At 54.3% G+C, this 22,686-nt stretch overlaps 2 protein-coding genes across 5 annotated transcripts; one reads left to right on the forward strand and one right to left on the reverse strand.

The window, feature by feature from the left end:
- Positions 1–204: 204 nt before the first annotated feature.
- Positions 205–5,579, forward strand: PRSS54 (serine protease 54). Of its 3 annotated transcripts, none has more exons than XM_025187243.3 (6): positions 222–324; positions 827–887; positions 2,111–2,282; positions 3,195–3,451; positions 4,338–4,465; positions 4,870–5,579. In XM_025187243.3, the coding sequence occupies exons 1-6, from the start codon at positions 289–291 to the stop codon at positions 5,356–5,358; spliced, it is 1,143 nt and encodes a 380-aa protein (XP_025043028.3). In that variant the 5' UTR covers positions 222–288; the 3' UTR covers positions 5,359–5,579. The 3 variants fall into 3 exon arrangements, with proteins under 3 accessions (XP_075796592.2, XP_025043028.3, XP_075796591.1); XM_075940476.2 differs by having other exon boundaries at positions 235–324; positions 832–887; XM_075940477.2 differs by lacking the exon at positions 4,870–5,579 and having other exon boundaries at positions 205–324; positions 4,334–4,800.
- Positions 5,580–5,964: 385 nt separating this feature from the next.
- On the reverse strand, positions 5,965–22,472 carry CFAP263 (cilia and flagella associated protein 263). 2 transcript variants are annotated; one of them, XM_075940484.2, is made up of 9 exons: positions 22,321–22,472; positions 20,355–20,481; positions 14,296–14,457; positions 12,526–12,681; positions 11,966–12,046; positions 11,218–11,373; positions 9,724–9,831; positions 8,432–8,587; positions 5,965–6,192 (listed from the first exon to the last, which is right to left on the reverse strand). In XM_075940484.2, the coding sequence occupies exons 1-9, from the start codon at positions 22,416–22,418 to the stop codon at positions 6,100–6,102; spliced, it is 1,137 nt and encodes a 378-aa protein (XP_075796599.1). In that variant the 5' UTR covers positions 22,419–22,472; the 3' UTR covers positions 5,965–6,099. The 2 variants fall into 2 exon arrangements, with proteins under 2 accessions (XP_075796599.1, XP_075796600.1); XM_075940485.2 differs by lacking the exon at positions 5,965–6,192 and adding an exon at positions 6,214–8,057.
- Positions 22,473–22,686: the final 214 nt, after the last annotated feature.

Genomic DNA, 22,686 nt, shown 5'->3' on the forward strand with positions numbered 1-22,686 from the left:
CACAAGCCTCCGTGGCTGGAGATGCCCTGGCAACAGTGACCTAACAGGGGCTGATTATGCAGCATCAGAACCCTGCCCCGGCATGCAGGGCCCTGCCCCGTGGCTGGGCCCAGAGCAACAAGCGCTTCCGGATGCAAGGCCTGGGAAGCCGGTGACGAGCCTCTGAACGGTGTCCAGCAGCAGCGGCAGAGGCGCACGCTGAGCGCAGGGCGCATGCTGGCAACGGGGGAAAGCGGGGGATGGACGGGGCTGGGGGGCAGTCTGTTCCATGCTGGGCAGCTGGGGCTCATGCTAGCCTGTGGCAAGGATAACCCAAGGATGTTGGTAAGTGGCTGGAGAGGGAAGGCTGGGGTTTTGGAGGCCCGGTGGGATAGGCCTTCGCAGGAGTCTGGCCGGGGTGAAGAGGGGGGGGAGGAATTGATCCAGAGCCAAGATGAAGAAGATGACCCAGAGCCGGGATGGAGAATCCACTGGCGTGAGGCAGACCAAGAGGCCCTGCCTCGTCTGGGGGACCCTGCCAGTGGGGCCAGGCTGGCACTACGTGGCCCGAGGTGCCTCGCTGAGCCGCAGTGAGGCAGCAGGGTGGACGTCCGGGTGAGCCGAGGCCCAGTGGGAACGGAGATGGGGCTGCAGTGGCTCCTGGGAGAGAACGCAGTTTCCAACGCGGCCTGGGGGCAAAGAGAAGCCCAGGCCTCGCACATTGTACCTTGCCGGAGCAAATGCCAACAGCCCCTCCATGGCGTGGCTGAGCCACGGTGTGCCGGGTGGGAGGAGGGGAGTTCTCTGGCCTGGGGGCCCGTGCGTAATGGCTCTCTCTCTTTGCCAGGGCAGCAGGACGAGAGGCCTGGTGCTGCTCTGCCTGTGCATGTCGCACTCCCCAGCAGCGGGTGAGTGAAGTTGTGGCTAGGAGAGGCGTGGCGCCCATTTCACTGGTGCCTTCAGGCTGTTCCCAGTGGCCACAGAGCTCGGGCCCCTCTCGACTCAGCCCCAAGGGGGGTGGGCAGCTGGGTCTCACGGGAAGGCAGCGCTGCCCGAAGGGGCGGCCCAGATGGCGGGAGGCAGCAGCCGTAGCCGCTCCCTAGCGCAGGAGCCGAGGGCAGGAGGGGAGGGGGATTCGCAGAGGAAAAGCAGAGCTGGGACGGTGGGAATAGCCTGGGAAGCACAGCTCTGCTAGGTCCTGAGGGACGGTGCCCTGTTTGCTGCCTCACCTCACGCCCAGTCAGGTGTGTGCAGGCCGCGAGCGCAACCGCTGGAAAGTGCTTCCCGCAGCCGCTCCCTCGGGTCGGTTGCAGAGGCCCTGGCGCGGCACCTTCATGGTGCTTAGTGTGGCCCTGCCGGCTTGCGCCCACCCTCGGCTCCTTCTCACCCCCCACTGGCTGCCGGCCTGCGAGTGGCTGGTCGCCATCACATCAGCCAGGCACCTGTCAAAGTTAAAGGCCCCAACCTCTGGCCCACCCTGCCTGGTTTTCCACAGCTCCTGCCTCCCGGCCTTTCCTCTCAAGGCGGTGTCACGATTCCACACTAGACAAGACCTAGCGCTCCTGTCTGCTCCCCCAAACCTCACGCCCATGCTCCAGAGCGCAGGCTGTCCTGCGGGTGCTCCAATACCCACCCCCCTTCCCCTCTGTCCCAGCAGCCGGGGAGGGGTCAGGTAAGCAGGGTCATAGGAAGGTGCCACTCCAGGGGGCTCCACAGTAAGGATATGTAAGGATAACCAGTTAACCAGTAAGCATCACCCTTACCAGGTGACACTTACTGGGTAATGGTTAACTGTTGCTCGGGAGCAGCCTCCCGGCCACAGCCTACTGCAGGCAGAGGGCTGCTCGGCCCCCCATGGACCAGGAGCCAGCAGCCAGCCCCATGCAGCTGGGGCTGGGGGGCCGGGAGCTGACCAGGATCTGGTTAACCAGTTAAACATTCGGTTATCCTAATGTTTGACTGGTTAACTGGTTCGTTGGGATTTTCCATCCCTACTCCATGCTGACCCGAGGGGCGCTGCTAAGGGGAAAACGTTGCAGCGGCTGTGCACGCGGCATGTATGGACGTGCACACCACGTCGCAAAGAAACATGGTTACAAGCAGGCAAGCCCAAGTTTTATTTGCTTTGCAGGATGCGGTTCCCAGGTCAGCCTGGCCCCCTCTCGTGCCACGCAGGAGTTTGCAGCAGTCGGGGAATTCCCCTGGGTGGCGTCCATCCAGGACCTACAGCACAACCATCTGGCCTTTGGGTCCATCCTGAGCGAGAACTGGATCCTGAGCGCCGCAGCCACTTTTCAGACGAGGTGGGTGCCAGATGCTGGAGGAGGCTGATGCCTTGTGGTGGGGGCTTGCTCTCGACGGGGGCACAGCTTCTGGGAGGTCCTCCTTGGGGGAGGCTACAAGGGGTGCCCAGTTCCTCAGCAGCCACCAGCTGCCTGACACAGGCTAGACGGGCAGGTTTTGCTACAGAAGAGCAGGAACTGAGCCCCCCAAGGTATCTCTGGCTGCGGAGTAGCTGGGGCTGCTGGTGCCGAGGCCGCGATGAACCTCCAGTGGCACGAGGGACGGTGCTGAGCACGGTCCCATGCACACCGCCGCCGTTTGCATTGGGCTCGTCTTCCTCCCCGGCCCCTCGTGTATCTGGTCCCTGAGATCTGCCCTGGGCGCAGGGAGTGGGAAATGCTTGAGAGGTTTCCCTCTTCCCTTCTCCATTGTCCACTGGCAAGGGACAGGGAGCTTGCACCCAGCCTCTTCTCCTGGGCTGCCTTCCACCCTTTCCCGGCACGTGCCACCTGGCTGCTGGCAAGTGTCCCCCTGGTGCTCTGCAGAGTGTCCACTCTCGGCCTGCCCCTCCCCGACTCAGCCCAGAGAGGCCCCAACCCTGCCCTCCGATGGGGCTGCTCCGAGCGGCTCTGCGCAGTGGGGAGTGTCCCTCCCGCAGGCCCCAGGCTGCTTGGATCGTGCTTTGGGGCACTGCCCAGGGCTGGTGGGATGGCGGCACGTGGCCTTTTCCCTGTGCTGTGAGCCACACTGAGCCGCCACGTCACGGGCACAAAGCCTGACTCAGCTCGCGCCCCGGCTCTGCCCCAGGACAAGCTGCCTCCCGCCAGATCCCGGGGTGGCCCCACGTCCTCCGGCAGCTGCTGCCTCCGGGCCCACCGAGCTGTCGACTTCCCCCCACTGATCCAATCGGCTCCTCTGCTGGCTCTCCCCAGGCGCCCGGCCGTCGCCGTGGTGGGAATAACGGACCTGAACGCGCAGAGCGGGCTCCTGCCCCGCTACTCCATCAGCTCCGTAATCCCCCACGAGGACTTCAACGAAATCACGCTGGACAGGAACCTCGCCCTGCTGAGGACGGCCACCCCGGTGCGGTTCACTGCTGGCGTTCAGCCCATCTGCTTCCCCGGCAGGAACCTCACCGCGGCCGCCCTGGAGAACTGCTGGGTGGCAGGGTGGCTCCACCCCACTGCAGGTAGCCCCTTCCTTTCCCTGGGTGACGTGCTGGGTCTGGCTGCTGTATTGGGGGGTGGGGGGCAGCTCCAGCCAGACCAGCGGAACCGTGTGTGCATGAGGGGGACAGAGATGCACACGCTGAAGCCAGTCCCCTGGTTGGCTGACTCCTCCCATCTGGAGGGGTGGGCACCCTGGCTGTGGTGGGCTGAGCTGCTGGGGGCAGAGGGTGCAGGCTAGCTCAGCAGGGGAGCCCCAGCTGTTGCGGTCTGCTGGGCTGACCTGAGTGCGGAAGCTGTGGCCACGCCAGCTCCAGTTGCTGCAGCTGGACTTGCTGCTGCTGCTTTTCTAGTGCCTCCCGGTGCAGCTGGGGCTGCCTTCCTGCTGAGCTCCTGTGTCCCTGCCATGCCCCAGAGATGCACAGCAACAGGGGCTCCACCAGGACGGCCGAACAGCTGGCTGCTGGGGAGCACGGAGGAGAAATCACAGGTTGGGGGGCTGCTGGCAGGTGCCCATCCTGGTGCGTTACATTCACTGCACCAAGCCTTGCCCCCTGACCATGACACTCCCCTGTAAAGCTGGCCCTGTCTGGGGGGGCAACACCCTGCTGACCCCCAAACTACACCCCTGGAGAAGGGCAAACCTCCAGAGTGGCATTCAAAACTCTGGGCGCTGTTTGAGTCTGCACAAGCCAATCAGCCGCTAGGGAATGGATTTGGGTCCGACCCTTTGGGGCACCTGTCCGGCGTGGGGGCGATGCTGGTGTGAAAGGAGAGGCTGGGAGGAGCCAGTTGGCAGTGCAGGGACCTGTCCCGACAGTGCTCCCTTTAGCCGGTTGGGCCTGTCGGTAGGAAGAAATGCAGCCTGGGTGGGGGGCCTCTGATCTCTGGGTTTCTTGGCTCAGCCAGGAAGCCACGCGGCAGCCGGCTTTCTCAGGAAGCTCTCCGTCGTGGACGTGGAGCCGTGCCCCTTGAAGAGAATCGTCACGACCGAGTGCAGCAGCCACCGGGACTCCGATTACGTCACCGGGTGCTTGGTAAGGAGCAGATTCAGACACAGGGTGCAAACTACATGGGAACCCTAACGCTGAAAAGCCGGTGGCCCCTCTCCCATCACACTACCCCTGCAGCACCAATTAGCTCCTGTATTGTCCACGAGATCCCCGACCTGCGTCATCCTCGGGTCTTAGTTTCCACACGTCACGTTCTGCCCTCTGTCCTGAGGCTTGGTCACACCACAAGCACTGGCCTTTGGCTGGGGAAACGGAGCTGCACTCCATGAATGCAGCCCCCAGGGAGCCAGCAGCAAGGGGTGGGACTTGTCTGCCTTCCAGTGCAGGGTTAGTAGAGAGGCCCCGCCGGGAAGAGCAACAGTGGCACAGCACAGGCAGCAGGACAGCAGGCCCCCTCGTGACTGAAACTTGCCTCTTCTCTTCCCAAGGGGGACCAAGGAAACCCAGTCATGTGCCAGGCCAGGGAGACTGGGGACTGGGTTCTGAACGGAGTGCTGAGTCAGGGTGGCATGAGGTGCTACGGGCCATTTCTCTACACCAAGGTGGCCTATTACAGTGACTGGCTTTCAGCCACCACAGCCGCCGCAGGAGTCCCCGTGTATCCCACGTTTGCCAGAGGACACGCCGCTCTCCAGCCTCCGACTGAGGCGCTGGAAGGTCTGTCTGAGCCAGCAGAGAAGCTATTTCAATTCGCAGGCCTCTCCGAACGTGGGTCCGACCGTGGCCAAGCACGGCAGCGAGCGGACGACGCGAAGCCAGCCCAGGACGGGCGAGCCAGGGCTTACAGCAAGTCCGAGCCTGTGTACTACGACTACTACAGCGGGGAAATGCTCCCCATTGCCCAGGCTCCCCATCAGCCGCAGCCCCTCATGGAAATGAGCGCGCTTTTCCTTTTGCTTTCTCTCCTGTTTTACTAGATGTGACGCTGTGGTAGGGAGGCAACTGGGTGACTGGCTGGCTGGCTTCCTCAGGGCCTATTCCCAGCACCCTCCCCGACACTTTTAGTGCTGTTGACAGAGGCAACGTGGCCCGCTCCAGGTGCATGGCGCTGACTTGTCCTCCTGCCCCAGCAAGGACCTAGTGTGTTAATCTGTCTCTTGGCACTCCCTCGGGGCTATTAAACTTTCCGCTCCCCCCACCGGTGTCTCCTGATTCCTTTTGTAATGGAAGCTCAGCAGCACAGCTGATTCAGAACTCTGGGAGCCCTGCAAAAAACTGCAAAAGCGGCGAGGAGTCCTGTGGCACCTTATAGACTAACTGAAGTGTAGGAGCAGAAGCTTTCATGGGCAAAGACCCACTTCGCCAGATGCATGTAGTGGAAATGTCCAGAGGCAGGTATAAATATGCAGGCCAGGATCAGGCTGGAGATGACGAGGTGGATCCAAACAGGGAGGATGAGGCCCACTTCTAGTAGCTGATCTGGAGGTGTGAATTCCAAGAGAATTCACACCACCAAAGAACTGGGGTGACCGAGCCCCATGCCTGCTTCAACCTCTCAGACAAATGGGACTGGACAAAATGGAGGCGTCCTAACCCGGGCGGTTTGGATTTATCAATCAGGCTGAAGGGGTTCCATCTCTTTTTACAGACCGAGCTCATCTGCATCCCCCCCATTCAACAGCTTCATTTTTCAGGTGGCTGGCTCCAGGCCAAATCTCTCATTGGCCGCCTTGCAGGGGGAGAGAAAGCCGCCGCGGGTTACTAGCCATCTTGACCTTGTTCCAAGCTCTGCGGTAGCCCTGCAAGGACATCTGCAGAAGTGAAAATGGATCCAGGGTAAGCCAAGGGCGCACTGTACACCCAGGGCAGTAGAGTAGGTACAGCCCTGCAAGCCCTGGAAAGCTCTCAGATTCCACACAGCCGTTTGTTTGGGATCTCGACTTCAGGACCCGAGAATAACACTCGGGGGGGAATGGGGGGTGCCAATCCCAGGGTGGAGCTGCCCCTTAATATTATTTGTTGGTATTGTCATAGTGCCTAGAAGCCCCATCCTGAACCAGCCCTCGATGGCACCACATGCTGTAAAAACACAGAGTACAAAAGCTGGTCTCTGCCCCAAGGAGCTTACAATCTAAGTATGCCGCTCGGGCCCATCTCTCTGCATTAGTGACCGGGGGGTGGACAAGAGGGTACTATGAACCTGCAAGCCTGTTTTGTCACATGCCTGTCTGTCTGAATTCACGAACGCTGGGCCAGGTTTACATCTCAATACGGAGAATCAATGCTAGGCGTTAAAAGGGCGCCCTCCAGTGTTACTTTATTTCTACCCCTCTCACCGCATAACAGGGCAGAAGCTAGGCAAGAGCTTCAGGACCCCTCTCCTAGGTTGGCCCCAGAATCACCGTGTGTCCTTGGGCTAGTCACAACTTTCATGTGCGTCAGTTTCTTCATCAGCAAATTGGCCTATGAGGCTGGCAGACCAGGTATCAGCTCCTGCCAAGGGTTAGGGTCCCACCCACCCTGGGCGTGACCAGACAGCAAACACAGGATAATGGACCCTCTGAAGGGCGGGAAGAGGGGTGGGCTCTGAGTGCCCTGAGGGATACAGCATCTGGAGCACAGGGGGGTGGTCTGGAGTTCCCCCCTTCTCCCATGCCACCCACCAAGGTAGCAGCCTGGCATCCAACACCAGCTGCCCCAGGGCTGGAGCTGGCTCCCATGATAGGAAGGCAGGGTAAGGGACCCTCTGAAGGTAGGGAGGTGGGGTTGGTTTCTTGAGTGGAGTAGGGGATAGGGCATTGGCCTGGAGAGGGCAGGGCTGTGGGTCCAACCACCCTGGGAGGGGCCAGACAGCTGCCCATGGGATAGAGCAGTGGGGTTAAGGCAGCTCACTCCTGCCCTGACCCTGCACCACTCCTGAAAGTGGCTGGCACGTACAGCACTGGCTCCATGTGCTGCCCCTCGTCCACAGGCACCAGCCCATCTGAACACTGACAAACCGAAACCAGTCTGGCTTACCTGGGGGTTAGTGCAGTGAAAATGGATTGCAGTGTATTTAGACTTTATGGAATGCTTGTAGGATGCTACGTGACTGTCTCATTTGTGTGTGTTTCCTGTTTTAACCTGCCTCTTTTGCTTTGTTACTAAGTCTTTTATTACGGGATCGGCTACAGGCATTGTCTTTGGAATCTGAGTACAATTGGCCTGCGATAAGTGACTGATCCTTTGGGCCTGGGAGTAACATGAATATTGTTGTGATTTGGGGTGTAAAGTGACCATCACCTTGTCCAGCTTCTCAGGATGGCTAGATAAACTGGACTGCCCACTGGCTGTATCTCCATGGTAAGACTCCGATGGAGTTCTCACTTGTTGCAAGGTTGGTGAAATCTAATGATAAGACATATCACCAGTTTGGGGTGTCTGCCCTGCTTTTTGACAGTTTGCCCTGAGGTTCGCCCTCACAGTCGTCAGCTACTCCAGGCAGCCTGACATGGGGATACGGATTAATTAATAAGGAACGCTTGTACAGTGCTTTGAGACAGTCAAATGAAGAGGATCAGAAATTTGATCTAAAGCATTTTCAAAGGATTCATGCACAGGAGTGTTTGAAAAGGCCCATACTGGTCACCTGTGCAGCAGGGAGATCTGAGGAGAAGTGCTCTTCTGTATTTCATAGCTGTGAAAAACATCAGGATAATAATAATGTGATGATGCTTCCTGTTAACTCACTAATAACCAGGTCCTGGCTTAAAACCTCTTGGCTTCCAGCCTGAGTGTAATTGTTAGACACACTCTGTTTCAGTCTAGGGCATGCCTGCAGCTTTGTAAACAGGAAGCATGTTGAGTTGGTCTATTCTAGAGAAGTTAAAACCACATCTCAAATCTCCCACGCACGCTGCCTGGCTTGTACTTCACCACAGTCAGAAGGCTGTGGGTGGGTGGGTGCAAATAGGTGCCCTCTGGAAGTGAAGCCCTGGCTGTGCCCAGGGGAGGACACAGGCACCATTGGCTCAGCTACGGACTCAGGGAGGAGAGCTTGTCTTACTGTACCTCGGCAATCTCCACCTTCCTCTCCCATATCTTGATACTGTTTTCCAGCTCAAACATGGCCATCTTCTGAGTGACGTACTTCAGCACAGGGGGCACTCGGTAATCCGAGAGCTGCTGCCGCAGCTGCTTGTTCACACGCTCTGCCGTGGCTCGCTCCTGAGAGAGGAGAAGAGATCGATTGGATGGGACATTCCTTTCTGTTGCCTGGCAACTTCATTTGGACCCCACCCTCCCCGCCCTCTAAAACTGCAGGCTGAGCCACTGAGCTGTGCAACCTTTGGGTTTCCTGTCTGCTGGGGTACCCCAGAGCTGTTCGAAATCGCAGGGCAACTCCCTGGGGCCACAGCTGGGTGTTGTGTGCTGCTACAGCCTGGCACGCTGGAGTGCCACAGACCCAGCGGGGGGCCTCCCGGGTGGCCTCGCAGGAGGGACCTGGGCAGTGCCTCTAAAAAGAGGAAGGAAATGAATTGCAAAGCGCTTTGCCAAAGCTGGGAGCCGAAAGCTAAGGTCCAAACTCCGCCCTTTGGTACCTAACGAAAAGTGAGCTATTTTTCAGAGCGCCCCTAAATCAGTCTCTGGTACCAGGGCACTTGCTGACTGTGGATTTCACAGCCAGACTTTAAGCACTCCGTTTCTAGTATTACAGTGCGCCATGTTTTAATATTGAAATACTCCTTTGTGACATTATATATGTAATAGACCATGTAGGGTATTATTATAATCATTTCTTATTTGGACTGGGCTAGTGTCTTGGCATCCTCATTGGAGATCAGGACTCCATGAGCTAGGCGCTGTACAAGCTCAGCACAAAAAGACAGCCCCTTCCCCAGAGAGCTTCCGGGCTAAGCATGATGCCAAGTTAACACTGTTCTGAGAATCCTCACTCCTTTGTCTCCTGGCCGTTCGCGATTCAAAGTCCCTCCCGACTGCGGCCGCAATGAGGACGACTCCCGGTGCCGCACCAGCGACGGGCAGTGTGCCAAGAACCCTGGGACAGTCTGGTGATCCCATGAGTGTCGCTCCAGCGTAACTCTGCTGAGGCCGACAAAGTTCCAACAGTGCAAAACGAGGCTGTGATCGGAACTGGGCCGACTGCCTCGGTGGACTTGCTCCAGCCCTGCTCCTGTGGCACTGGGATCCCAGGCTGGGGGTGTCTCATTACCCGGCTCGCTGTGCAGCTCTGCAGCATTGGGAAATGTTAGGAGAAACGGTCTCGTAACATGAAATTTCAGGATTAAAAAACCGAGTGAACCCAGAATCCCTGTGCTGATTGGTTCGGATGGTCCTCCTACCTCCTCCACCAGCGTGGTTTCCCTTTCCATCTTCTCCAGCAGCTCCTTCCTCTGGGAGATATCTTTCATCAGGCGGGCAGCAGCTGCTGTGGCATTCTGCAGCTTTCTCTGAAACAGCACAATGCGGTAAAGTCAGCGAGGAGGGCACCAGCTCATCAGAGAACAGGGAAGCTGGAGTCCCTTTCACTCACTACACTGAGTGTCTTGTCAACCGTTAGCTCAGGCTGGGCCTTCTGGGCCTCTGCTCCCGACTGCCTGTGTGGGGCAGAATGCGTCGATCAAAGTGGCATCGCGTTTCTGAGTTTCCCTTGTGGGTGGCAGCCTCAGGATCCAGCCTTTGTTTAATGCATTCTAGGGTGATGTTACTTGGTAGCCAAGACGTCACCAAGGAGCACTGAGACGGAGTGCAGCCTGGGTCCTAATATCGTGTCCTACCACTGCAGCCCAACATTTCTTACAGCAGAAAAAAGGAAAGGAAAACTCTTACACCGGGAAAGGTCAGGGGGGAATTTAACAACAGCTTGGGGGGCGGGGAGATCTGCAAAGGCACAAACAGGAGAAAAGCATCCAGAGAAATTGACCACGTGCAGGAGTTGGGCATTCTGTGAAAATCTCCCCTTTGGCTTGAAGGTAGCCAGACCCAGGCATCCAAAAGTGGGTAAGGGACTGAGCTCTTCTGTTTTCCTCCCACAGAGATGCAGCTAGTGCCGGGGTGGAACGCAGTAAGCCTGCTGGAGGCAGGACTGGAGGGGAAGTGAAAGGCCCACTGGAAATATCTATGGTGTTGTTTGGACCAGGATACTATGCCTAATACCCCATCTCTTGCGAAAACTGCCATGGGATGGACTTTTAATGGCCACAACCCTCCTTTTGATATTACAGCACGGTGCCCCAACATCAGTACTGACTCAGGGGAGGATTCTGCCTAATTGGTCTGGAAGATCACCCACCCAAGCACTAGGCAGTCTTAACCCTGCGTAGCTGATGAGATAACTGCAGCAGCCATAACAGTTAACAGCTTAAAGACCCTTGGCTAGAGCCAGATTTATTGCAAAGCTACCCAAAAGTCTCTAGTTAGGTCAGGGCTCACGTTACTGCTTACTGCCCTGTGGGATAAAATAACTACACTGCAAGGCTGGCAGCTTCACACCCTCACATGTGGATGCCACAAAGCATGTACAGGAGGGTGTGTCAAAACACAGCCAAGCGGCCACGGTGAACACAGGGATCCTTTTGTGACAGGCAAATCCATCAACAAAGGAACTGTTCTAAAAATTCCAGGGCAGGTGTCAACTCCCAGCCCCCACCTAGTGGCATGTGTATCACAGGGAAGTCAGACAGCTGTTAAGCAGGAATATAATATGTCTGACTGAAAGAGATGGCCAGAAAATTGTGTGTGTGGGAGAGAGAGAGAGAGTGTGAGGGACAGTGGTGTGTGTACGTGTACGCACGCACACACACGCTACATTTGACCTGAAGCAACCAAAACCTTACTTTGTAGGAATTGAGGATTTGAAGAGTGTTTCCGGCTGTCAGTTTTAGCTGTAGCAGATCCCGGTTCCTCTCATCAATCTTCTCCAGAAACTGAGCATTCTCAATCTTCAGCTGCTGGAAATCAACCTCATGGAGTGCCTCCCCCATCTCTTCCTTCTGCAAGCCAGCAAAGATGCAGAGACTGCTGAGCACTGCCCTGAGGCTAAATGACACATCATAGGCCTTTGGTCTGTGAGGACTGCAAGGAGGATGAGTCTGAAGGGAGGAATCCTCAACCCAATCTGGCCAGGCTGCTAACTCAGGACACAGAGAGGAGCAATGGACACAACCTGCTGCTCCCTTAATCTTGGTTTCTGTGCCTGAACGCCGCACCCCTGGCTACGCTCCTGTAACACCCATGCTACTCCCTCCGGGACTCCATGAGGAGCTGCAAAGATCCTTCTCCAGGGCACACAAGGTGCAAATTCCCCCTCTTCAGGATCTTTGCTGCTGTCACCCTGCACAACTAGCTCACAGGTTGGAAGCTGCTTTGGGCCTGCCTCCAGCAAACAAGGGGCTCCATTTGGGGCCTTTCCTTAATAAACTAAGAAAGGAATAAAAACTCGCCAAGCCCAGGCATGAAGACAAGATGCAGAGAACTTTCACAGAAACGTTAGACTCCTTGGGGAGGGCCGGAAATCTCTGTAGGCAGTGGGCTTTCGTTTTCAAAGGGCAGCAGCCTCGCTGGGGCTCTTCAGTTGGCACACACCTGCTTCAGCTGCAGCTGCAACTTCTTCTTCTGGACTTTGAGAGAATCGTTTTTCAAGCGCAATTTTTCTTTCATCGAATCCTAAAAAAGACACCAGAACATGCTGTCACCGTCACTGGTCTTGGCCGCTGGTGTGGTGGAGCCCCCGGCTCCACTTCATATCATGACGCTTCCATTCCTCCCCGCCACTATGTAACTTGCATGACGCTTTGTCACTGGCCAGAAAAGGAGAGGAGGCAGCATCCCCACTAGGCAGCCATTCACACCCCTGGATGTAAATCGGTAGCAATGCTCTGACAGTCCCGGACCCAAATCCCACATACATCAGCCCTGCAACTCCTCCAGCCTCCACTAGGGTGAGCCCTACAGTCCTTCCTGTACCATATCTCCTGTACCGTAGCTGGACACGTAACTGGAACTTCCAGCACACAACTGTAACAGTGAATTGCAATGTACAGGGTGGCAGCCAAACAGACTTGCCAATGCAGGGGATCAGGATTGTATCTAAACTATTCAGCCAGGGATATAATAAATGTGTAAATGCACAACTCTGAACTGACCCTGTTGTGGTTCTTCTCCTCCAGGTATCTCAGCACCTTCTCAGAAGCTACGACACTCCCTTTCTTCTTGGATATCGTTTGGATAATGTCTTTGTTAAAGTTGCTCATAGCTTTCTTAATATCAGCCCACTGAATAGCTGCTTCTTCCATGACTGCCTGTAGAATCAAAGTCACATTCTAGCAAAGAGATATCCCCTCGCTTTCGATTTTTGGGCTGGGGTAGGGGTGGGGCAGAGAACAATGTATAGGAACGGCGGGGCCGAGTTCTCTGTTGGCATAACTCCATTGATGTCAGTGAATTTTGCTCTGTTTTCCCTGTGGCGGTGATGTTTTGTTAATAACACCAATCTTTCATTCACTGAAGAACAAGACAAGCAGTACATCTGATCATACTTAAGTTTCAGGGTTATTAAGTTCTGCCCTGATCTGCAAATATCTCCAAGTCTGCAGGAATGGTTGTGTTCAAAACACCATTTTGATAAGAATATGTGAATGTTCGGGATGATACAGTTAAGTTCTAATCATTTAGCTTAATGAAAGAGCTTCTGTCTCACTCTTCTAACACGGAAGTGGATGGGATGTAAGACAAGAACGATGCCTTAAGAGCACAGAAGCTTTTCAAAATTGATTTGTGTGGATGTTCTGAATTAGGAGTGCAAGCAACACCGTTATTTAAAGGCTTCTGCCATTTTTAGAGACCTCCAAATCAAACTCTTACTGGGTGAAGGGGCAAGTGGACCGGCAGATCTGACACTCCAGGCTTTGTATCTAGCAAATTTGCCCGCTCAGTAGGCAAAGGCGATTCTTTAAACTTGCAACATTTCCTCCCCTGAACTACAAGGCATGACATGTAAGCAACTGCTGGGATAGACTCTATAATGGGAAGAGATGAATCTCACTTATGCCAATGTAAAGACAGAGCCTCCCCGTTGATTTAAACGGTGTTACTCTGGTTTCACATCTGCGTGAGATCGAATTGCTGGCCTTTTATTACTAGTGATGCACAACCATGCCTAGCCCCGCCCCTTCAGGCAAGCCTGTGACAGTGAAGTTAGGCAAAAACACAGTTTACTTGTAAACTGGGTAGAACTGGACAAGGAGTCACTGAGACCAAAATATGGAAGCCCAACGTGCCGTTTTTAGAGCAGGGTCACTTTTCAGAACTCTCGGTACAGCTGCTTTCCCGCAGCAGCCCTGCACCTACTGTTGCTGCCCAAGAGGCTGTTGCCCGCTAGCTCAAGGCTCACAGAGCAGCGATCGCAGTATTCAGCTGCATGCTACCTGCCATGCTCCACGCTGGCACGATGACACTGCAGCCCCCTCATTCTTTGTGCAGTGGAAAGAAGCTGAAGAAAGCCAACTGGGTCGGTAATAAAGCAAATAGAAGCCTCTATGGCAAATGATCTAACTGAACGAGACAATGGTTTGGAGCCCTGGTAGCTTTTGTTCTCATCAGGGAGCATGTAAACACCCTGAGCAGCTGTTGCAGCAGAGAGACTCTTTCTTAGTTCACCTCCCAGCTCTTGCATTCTCCAAAGCAGTCAAGGAAAAAAAACCTTAAAGCTAAATAAATCATACTAACCTTTCTCTCTGTGTTAGCAATTTATAGGCACCTAGGAGAAATGAAGATATTTGTCTGTCTAGCAAATCAACTCCCTCGGGGGAACTGCCCTTTCCCACAGCATAAGAGCTGTGGGGCTAAAAAGAGAGAGGCCATATAAAGCAGTTGTTCACTAAACCATGGCGTCTACAGCTCATGGAATGCTGTACCTGGTAGTTCTGTATAATCCGTTCAGAATTCTCCTGGGTCTGCTGAATTTCTTCCTTTGTTTCATCCAGCTCCCGCTGTGCTAGATCATTCTTTTGCTCCACGGTGAGGACGAAAAAACGATCTGTTGCAACACGGGATTTAGATTTACGTCTGGGACGTGTCTGCAATCCAGAGAAATAAAAAGACTGAAGGAGCAAATAGGTAGCAAAGGGACCCTTTCACAGTGGTCACCATTACAAGGTCAATGTTTGCCAGCAGTTACCATATTTTCTTTTTACTTAGAAAAGGAAATAACCCTGGTGACTGTGAGGGATCTGTAGAATTATAGCACTGGAAAGAACCTCGAGAGATCATCAAGTCCAGTCCCCAGCTCTCCCGGAAGGACCAAGCACCATCTAGATCATCCCTGATAGATGTCTGTCTAACCTGCTCTTAAATCATAGATCACAGAATCATAAATCATAGAATACTAGGACTGGAAGGGACCTCAAGAGGTCATCAGGTCCAGTCCCCTGCCCTCATGGCAGGACCCAGTATTGTAGACCATCCCTGATAGACATTTATCCAACCTACTCTTAAATATCTCCAGAGATGGGGATTCCACAACCTCCCTGGGCAATTTATTCCAGTATTTGACCACCCTGACAGGCAGGAACTTTTTCCTAATGTCCAACCCAAACATCCCTTGCTGCAATTTAAACTCATTGCTTCTTGTCTTGTCATCAGATAATATGTTTTCTCCCTCCTCCTTTTAGGTACTTGAAAGCTGTTATGTCCCCTCAGTCTTCTCTTTTCCAGACTAAATAAACCCAATTTTTTTTCAATCTTCCCTCACAGGACATGTTTCAGTCGTTTTTGTTGCTCACCTTGGGACCTTCTCCAATTTCTCCACATCTTTCTTGAAATGTGGTGCCCAGAACTGCACACAGAACTCCAACTGAGGCCTAATCAGTGCTGAGTTGAGCGGAAGAATGACTTCTCATGTCTTGCTCACAACACTCCTGTTAGGGTATCCTAGAATCATGTTTGCTTTTTTTGCAACAGCGTCACACTGCTGACTCATATTTAGCTTGTGGTCCACTATAACCCCTAGATCCCTTTCTGCAGTGCTCCTTCCTAGACAGTCACTTCCCATTCTGTATGTGTGATACGGATTGTTCCTTTCTAAGTGGAGCACTTTGCATTTGTCCTTGTTAAACTTCATCCTGTTTACCTCAGACCATTTCTCCAGTTTGTCCAGATCAGTTTGAATTATGACCCTGTCCTCCAAAGCACTTGCAACCCCTCCCAGCTTGGTATCATCTGCAAACTTAATGAGCGTGCTCTCTATGCCATCATCGAAATCATTGATAAAGATATTGAATAGAACCAGACCCAGCCCTGCAAACGGAGCCGTCCTGTCCATAGGATCATTTGGTGCACCTGCCCAGGCCCTGTGCTTTGGGGGGCTCTGTGGGGACCAGGGCAGTCCGGGAGACGAGTGGGGGGGCCTAACACCAGCAGCAGGGTATGAGCCTGCCCCTACACTCAATGGCAGCGGCAGGAAGCAGAATTACCCAGCCGCAGCCCGCTCCATTCAGCTGACTCCCAGCCCCGTTGCTTGGGGGAGGGAGCTTGGGAAAAGGGGTGGGACTCACCAGCAGCAGGCTGGAGCTGGGTCACTCTGTTTCCTGCCACCACGGGTGAGTGCAGGGGCAGGCCCAGCCCTTGCTACCAGTGCCAGGCCCCTCGCTAGTCCCCTGGGTCACGTCGCTTGGGGAATGAGGTTTGGGGGAAGGGGTTGAGGAGGAGTGAGCTGGACAAGATTGGGTAGGGACAGAGTGGGGGGTTGTTCCAGGCCCCACACCCCTAGGGATGGTTTCCAACCAGTTACACACCCATCTTATAGTATCTCCATCTTGGTTGTCTTTCCCTAGTTTGTTATTGAGACGGTCCTGCGAGACAGGGGTCAGCAATCTTTCAGAAGTGGTGTGCCAAGATTTAACTTATTCACTTCTATTTACAGATCTGCCTGCAGGGGGGATGAGGGCGCAGGGGCAGACTGGGTACGGTGACCATATTTTCTGAACCAGCTGCAGCAGGGGAGAACAGTTTAGTTTAAATTATTAAACAGACTAAGCGTTTTAACTTTCTCGTGTTAGTTTATCAAACTTCATTTTAAATAAAATAAAATATTCATTTATGTCCAACACAAAAGGTTTCAATGTTTTCCTTATTTATGGCAGGGGTGAGGAACCTTTTTTGGATCAGGGGCCACTGACCCAGAGAAAAATCAGTTGGGGACCATACAAGTGAGAAGCAAAAAAACTCCTCCAAAAACTCCCAACTCTCACTGGTGTGGCCCCCAACTGAGAAACCTCCCTCCTCTGGTGCTCCAGTCCCACGGGGTGAGGGGAAGGGACAGAGAGGACTGAGGTTCAGGGTTTCCCATAGGCCAGATTTACTTTTCTTGGGTTTCACAGTTAGTGGATTTTATGGACCCCCCTTAGGCTCTGGGGTAGGGACAAAAATGAGAGGTTCGGTATGTGAGACAGGGCTGCCAGCGAGTGGAGTAGGAATGGGATGCAGGAGCTGGGATGCAGAAGGGGGAGAGGTTGTGAGCTCTAGGAGGGAGTTAGGGTGCAGAAGCCAGCTGGGAATAGGGTGTCTGGCCAACTGGAGAGAGCAGGAGCAAGGGAGGGTGCAGGAACAGGATGGGGGTAGGATGTCTGGCCAGGAGGGAGGGTGTTGGAGTAAGCTGGGGGTGAGGGTCTTGGTGGGGGAGGAGAGTGAGTGGGGGGGGCTTGGGCATGAGGGGGAACATTTACCTGGCTTCGCACCCCTTTGCAGTGGGGAAAGCCTCACACGTCACTGCTCTGCTGTTCCCCCAGCAGGGTGGGAAGAGAAAGGGAGCTCAGCTCCCCCTGCCCCACACAGCAGGGAGTCCGTGCAGGTGCAAGGCTGCAACACCAGCTCTGGCTTCCCACTCCGAGGGCATGCAGGGATGTGGGAGAGGGGGGAAGCCCCGACTTTCCCTGCCTGACCCGGCTCACAGCAGAGAGAGGCACAGTGAGTGGCTCCATGTGCTGCCGTTCCCCCAGCGGGGTGGGGAGGGGCGAGAGACACGGCAGCACATGGAGCGCACCTGCTGAGCCTGAGGGCGCCCCGCCTTGTAGTGCCCCAGCTGGGCTCTCTTCAGCCCCTCCTGGGGCTGAAGCAGCAGCTCCAAGGCACTGAGATCTGGGAGCAGCTCCACCGGGGTTTGCCTTGGACCTAGCCCCCCCACCCACGGCAGCCGTGGCAGTGGCTGCTGTGACAAGTGGCCGCTTGGAGATGGAGGAGGAGGTGGTGTGGCCAGACTGGGGCCTCGCGCAGCAAAGGCAGTCCTACGTGGGGAGGGAGAAGGCCACATGGCGTGCAGGGGTGGGGCAGCCGCAGTGGGTGGCAGGAGCTCGCCAGGACTCGAAAAATGCTCCAAACTCCGGAAACCGCATGCCACTGGAAGCCATCTTGGCACCTACGTTTTCTGGGGGGGTGGATGGTAGGGAGGCCGCTGCTGCGCTTGCGTGAGCCTGTCCCAGCCGGGGGAAGGGAAATGGCAACATGCGGAGCCGTGTGTGTGTGTGTGCGCGCGCTAGTGTTCACTGCACACTGGATTGGGCAGGGAGGCTTGTGGGCCAGTGAAAATCATCTTGCGTGCCACTTATGGGAAGCGTGCCATAGATCAGTGTTTCTCAACCAGTGGTACGAGCACCCTTAGGGGTACTGGAGAGAAGTCCGGGGGGCACGTCAACACAACTGAAATTTGGAGAAAATTGAATTTTTGTGTTAAGTTTTACAGCTCTTTATTATTTTTGTACTTTTTACACCCCAAAATTTCATTGCCCACCTGGCTACAATTAAGTTGTTTAAACAAATGTGTTGCAATGGTAGAAAAAATGTGTGTCTGAAAACTGTAAGTTCTGGGGGTACTTATAATTTTTTTTAAAGGGGTACTTTATATAAAAAAAGGTTGAGAAACACTGCCATAGGTTGCCGACCCCGGGTGTAAATATACCACATCTACTGCTTCCCCTTATCCACAAGGCTTGATATCCTATCAAAGAAAGCCATTAGGTGGGTTTGACATGATTTGTTCTTTACAAATCCATGCTGGCTGTTACCTATCACCTTATCGCCTTCCCGATGTTTGCAGATGGATTCCCTAATTATTTGCTCCATTATCTTTCCTGGCACTGAAGTTAAAATAACTGGTCTAATTCCCTGGGCTGTCCTTATTTCCCTTTTTATGTTAGGAAACGTATTGGGCTGGATTCTGATTTACACGTAGCTATGTCTTTGCTGCAGAGTTTCCCACGTGTTCCTCCTACTCCTTTGCACACACAAAACTCTCTCACCCAAGTTTGGTGGTGCTGATAGGCGTGTGCAGGGGGTGTGCCCAGGCACACCCTAATGTCTCAAAAAAAAAGTGGCTTTGCGTTTTAATTTAATCGCATGATATGCTCTTTTAGTTTTAAAGTATGGATTGTTGTATTATGTAATAGGCGCCGCATGTAGAGATGTATAGAAAGCCCGCGTTTGCTCGCAGCATGTCCTTTATGATTGAATATTCAATAAATGTTCGCCAATAGCAAATAAAATTCCCTGGGTGCACACCCTAATGAAATGTGCTGCGCACGCCTACGGTGATGCTTTTAAATGGGGCTAGCAGCTAAAGCCTGAGCAAAGCTTTCACCCAAGCCAGAAATGCACCCACCTGGCAATGATGCAAACTAATCCCTCTGATGCTGATACTCTTTCAATGTCTTGCCCTAGCATGCCCAGGACAGACAAGCTTTCCCACAGTTCACTGGGAAAGATACATAGAGCCGCTCCGCATGCTGCAGCACAAAGAGCCATGGAAGTGCCCCCAGAAGTCCCAGCAACATACAGGTAGGTGCAGAACAAGTGAGGACCCAGTAACTCAGGTAGAGTTCTGCAATGGGATCGTTCACATCTGGGCTGGCCTAACCCAGCTGCCAATCATCTGAGTTAACTCTGCATTGAAGCCAGCCTCACTCTGGCAGCAAAAAGGGTATAAATTAGCAATGTAAAGTGGATTTAGTGTAAATGAGAATCAGGCTTGTAGATTATTTGGCGTGTCCATTTGTAACCCCTTTTTGGCTGTTTAGATTTCTATTTAAAGTCCACTCCATCTAGGAAAAAGCTGCCAAAAAGGCTATTCCAATCTCAGCTGCAGGCATGGAGACAAGACAGTGCAACAGACCATCCGGAAGGAGGCCCATGGTGAGGAGTGCCACTAGAACTCCCATTCCTTGACTCAGCTCTGCCCAGGTCATGGATCCTCACATGTCAGTGGAAAAGAACCCAAGAGGAAGGTGAGTCAGAGTGCTAGCTGAAGAACAAGAGGTAGAGTCCAGGACATGTAGGACCTGTCACAGACTTCATGTGTGACCTTGGTCAAGTCTCTTGATCTTCTTGTGCCTCGGTTTCCCAATTTGTGAAATGTGGATAAACAGGTTTGTGAGGCTAAATTAATTAATGCTTCTAAAGCACTTTCAGGTCTCTGGTACATGCTGTGGAAGGACAAAGTGTTTTCATATAAGAGAAAAGAAGAGTGTCTCTGGGGCTGGATTGGAAACTGAAAACTGATTGATCTTCAGACTAAATCCCGCTGCAGCAAGGGACAGCCCAAACCCTGATGCCTGCTAGACCAGCAGTATCTCACCTCAAGCATGTAGCTAACTTTCCTTCTGAGGCCTCCATCCCCATCAAGTCTAAGCACTGTGGCTGTAAGATAGAGATGTTGCATGGAAAACCTTGCTTTTCTGCTTCACTCGCTTATTTTCAAGAAATCCAGAGTATATTTGAAACTGAGATGCAAAGGGGAAGCCCATCTGGAAGTGTTTGTGTGACAGCCCCTCCCTCCCCCCCGTGCCTCTTTTCACACAAATATTAAGATGGAGAGATCAAAATGAGAACTGAAGTGCGCGGGAGGTGTCTAGATAGTCAGAGTCCTATTGACAGGCAGACCCTGATGCAAACAAGAAGTAACCACCTCCCTAGCTCTGTAAAGTACCTGTCCCAGGTCCAGCGAAGATCCATGTATATCTGGCAACAAGTGGCTGACCTGATCCTTTGGCTCCATCTTGTTGTAGTACTTGTCAAACATTTCTGTCTCAACTTTGAGGATGGCGAGGGCATGGCTGTAAGGAGATGGAAGCTGGAATGAGCAAGCACTGACTTTCAGGTGTAAGATACTACAAAGCATATAGTCGGTGTAGGACACTGGAGGGGAAACACAAGGCTCATAATGGTGAAAATAAACTTAAACAACAAATGGTCTGGTAGCTCTTTATAGACTAACAAAACATGTAGGTTGTGTCTAGACTGGCCAGTTTTTCTGGAAAATCAGCCGCTTTTCCGGAAAAACTTGCTAGCTGTCTACACTGGCCGCTTGAATTTCCGCAAAAGCACTGACTTCCTACTGTAAGAAATCAGTGCTTTTTGCAGAAATACTATGCTGCTCCCATTCGGGCAAAAGTCCCTTCTGCACAAAAGGGCCCGTGTAGACAGCTCAGGTTTGTTTTGCGCAAAAAAGCCCCGATCGTGAAAATGGCGATCGGGGCTTTTTTGCGCAAAAGCGCGTCTCAATTGGCCACGGATTGGCCACAGATGCTTTTCTGCAAAAAGTGCTTTTGCGGAAAAGCGTCCGTGGTAATCTAGACGCTCTTTTCCGAAAATGCTTTTAACAGAAAACTTTTCCGTTAAAAGCATTTCCGGAAAATCAGCCCAGTCTAGACGTAGCCGTAGATGGTATCATGAGCTTTCATGGGCACAGCTTCAGATGACCAGAGTTTTGAGTTTAGGATGTGCAGACCCAAAATAAATAGGGGAGAGGGGAAGGAGAAAAAAAAAGGGAAGGGGGTGGGAAACAAGGAGCAGAGGGTATGACAATATCAAAGGGGGAAAACGAATAGGCAGAACTGGTAACTTATAAGCACCTAAAGATTGGATAGTTAAAGGAAGCAGATAAGGATCATAGGATAGCAATTAGAGAGGAAGGGTACTAATGCAGGAATCTATGCAGAAAATGTTAGGTGGGGCAGCATAACCCTCCTTAGATGCACACAAATGACCTGACTTGCTTCTTGATGCAACAGTGGGGTAAAGGAAAGGAGATTCAGGCCCAGGCTCATTAAAGCCCCACTCCTGTTCAAACTGAAGTGGTGTGCTGTGGACATCTATGGGAGGGCAGGCTCTAGGGAAGGGGCTTTGAAAGCACCCCTTCAAATCTTCTGTGGGAGCAGTAGGGTCATTCTTTCCTGTCCAGGATCCCTGCTAGTGGGCGGGATCCCAGGAAGGTGTTTCTGGCTGGAACCCACAGCCCCCACTGCGGAGCTGCTGCCAGCGGGGTTTTTCCTCCAGTCCAGGAGCCAGACGTGTGATGCTGGTCAAGCAACAGTCCTGAACGATGCGCAGGATCAGGCTGGAGATGGGTGACCTGCTCTCTGAGCTTATTTTCTGCTGGTCTGGACTTGGCCCTGATCAGAAACATCCTGCCAGAAGAACGGCCCCTGGCCCCTCTGGCTTGCTGTGACTGCAGCCCAGGCTCCCGCCGGTCACAGGGGGTGCGCTGAGGCCACCGAGTAACCCACTGGGCACCCCCCATGACTTCACTGGGCACCCCCCCATGACTTCACTGGGCACCCCCCCCCCATGACTTCCCTCCAGCCCCCCCCATGACTTCACTGGGCACCCCCCCATGACTTCACTGGGCACCCCCCCCCCCTCCAGGCCCCCCCCCATGACTTCCCTCCAGCTCCCCCCCCCATGCCCTCCCCCCCCCCCATGCCCTCGCTGGGAGAGTTGCGCCAGCGCCGTGTTCCCGGCCACTGCCAGAGGGACCCGGGCGCCAACAGACCGGGGGGGGGGCGGCTCAGGCCCCCGCTGCTCTAGCCAAGCCCGGCCCGCGGGGCCCGTTGGGCCGGGGCGCCCCCCCCAAGCCCGGGGGCGGCAGGCGCCGCTGGGGGCCCGGCCCCTACCTGGCCTCCTGCACCAGCACCTCGAGGTACCCCAGGGGCAGGGCCGCCAGGTCCTGGGAGTCCGCCGTGCGCACGCTCTCCGCGTCCTCGTCCGCCATCGCCCGGGGTTGCCATGGCAGCGGGGCCCGGCCCGGCCCGCGCGGGACCGCCCCCCCCCCGGCCCCGCTGCTGCTGCCCCCGCCCCGCCACCCCCCCGGCCTGTGCTGCTCCCCCCCGCCCCGCTACCCCCCCGGCCTGTGCTGCTCCCCCCCGCCCCGCTACCCCCCCCGGCCTGTGCTGCTCCCCCCCGCCCCGCTGCCCCCCCCGGCCTGTGCTGCTCCCCCCCCGCCCCGCTACCCCCCCGGCCTGTGCTGCTCCCCCCCCGCC

This window comes from Pelodiscus sinensis, chromosome 12, assembly GCF_052426305.1.
Source record: "Pelodiscus sinensis isolate ZL-2025 chromosome 12, ASM5242630v1, whole genome shotgun sequence".
NCBI lineage: Eukaryota > Metazoa > Chordata > Testudines > Trionychidae > Pelodiscus > Pelodiscus sinensis.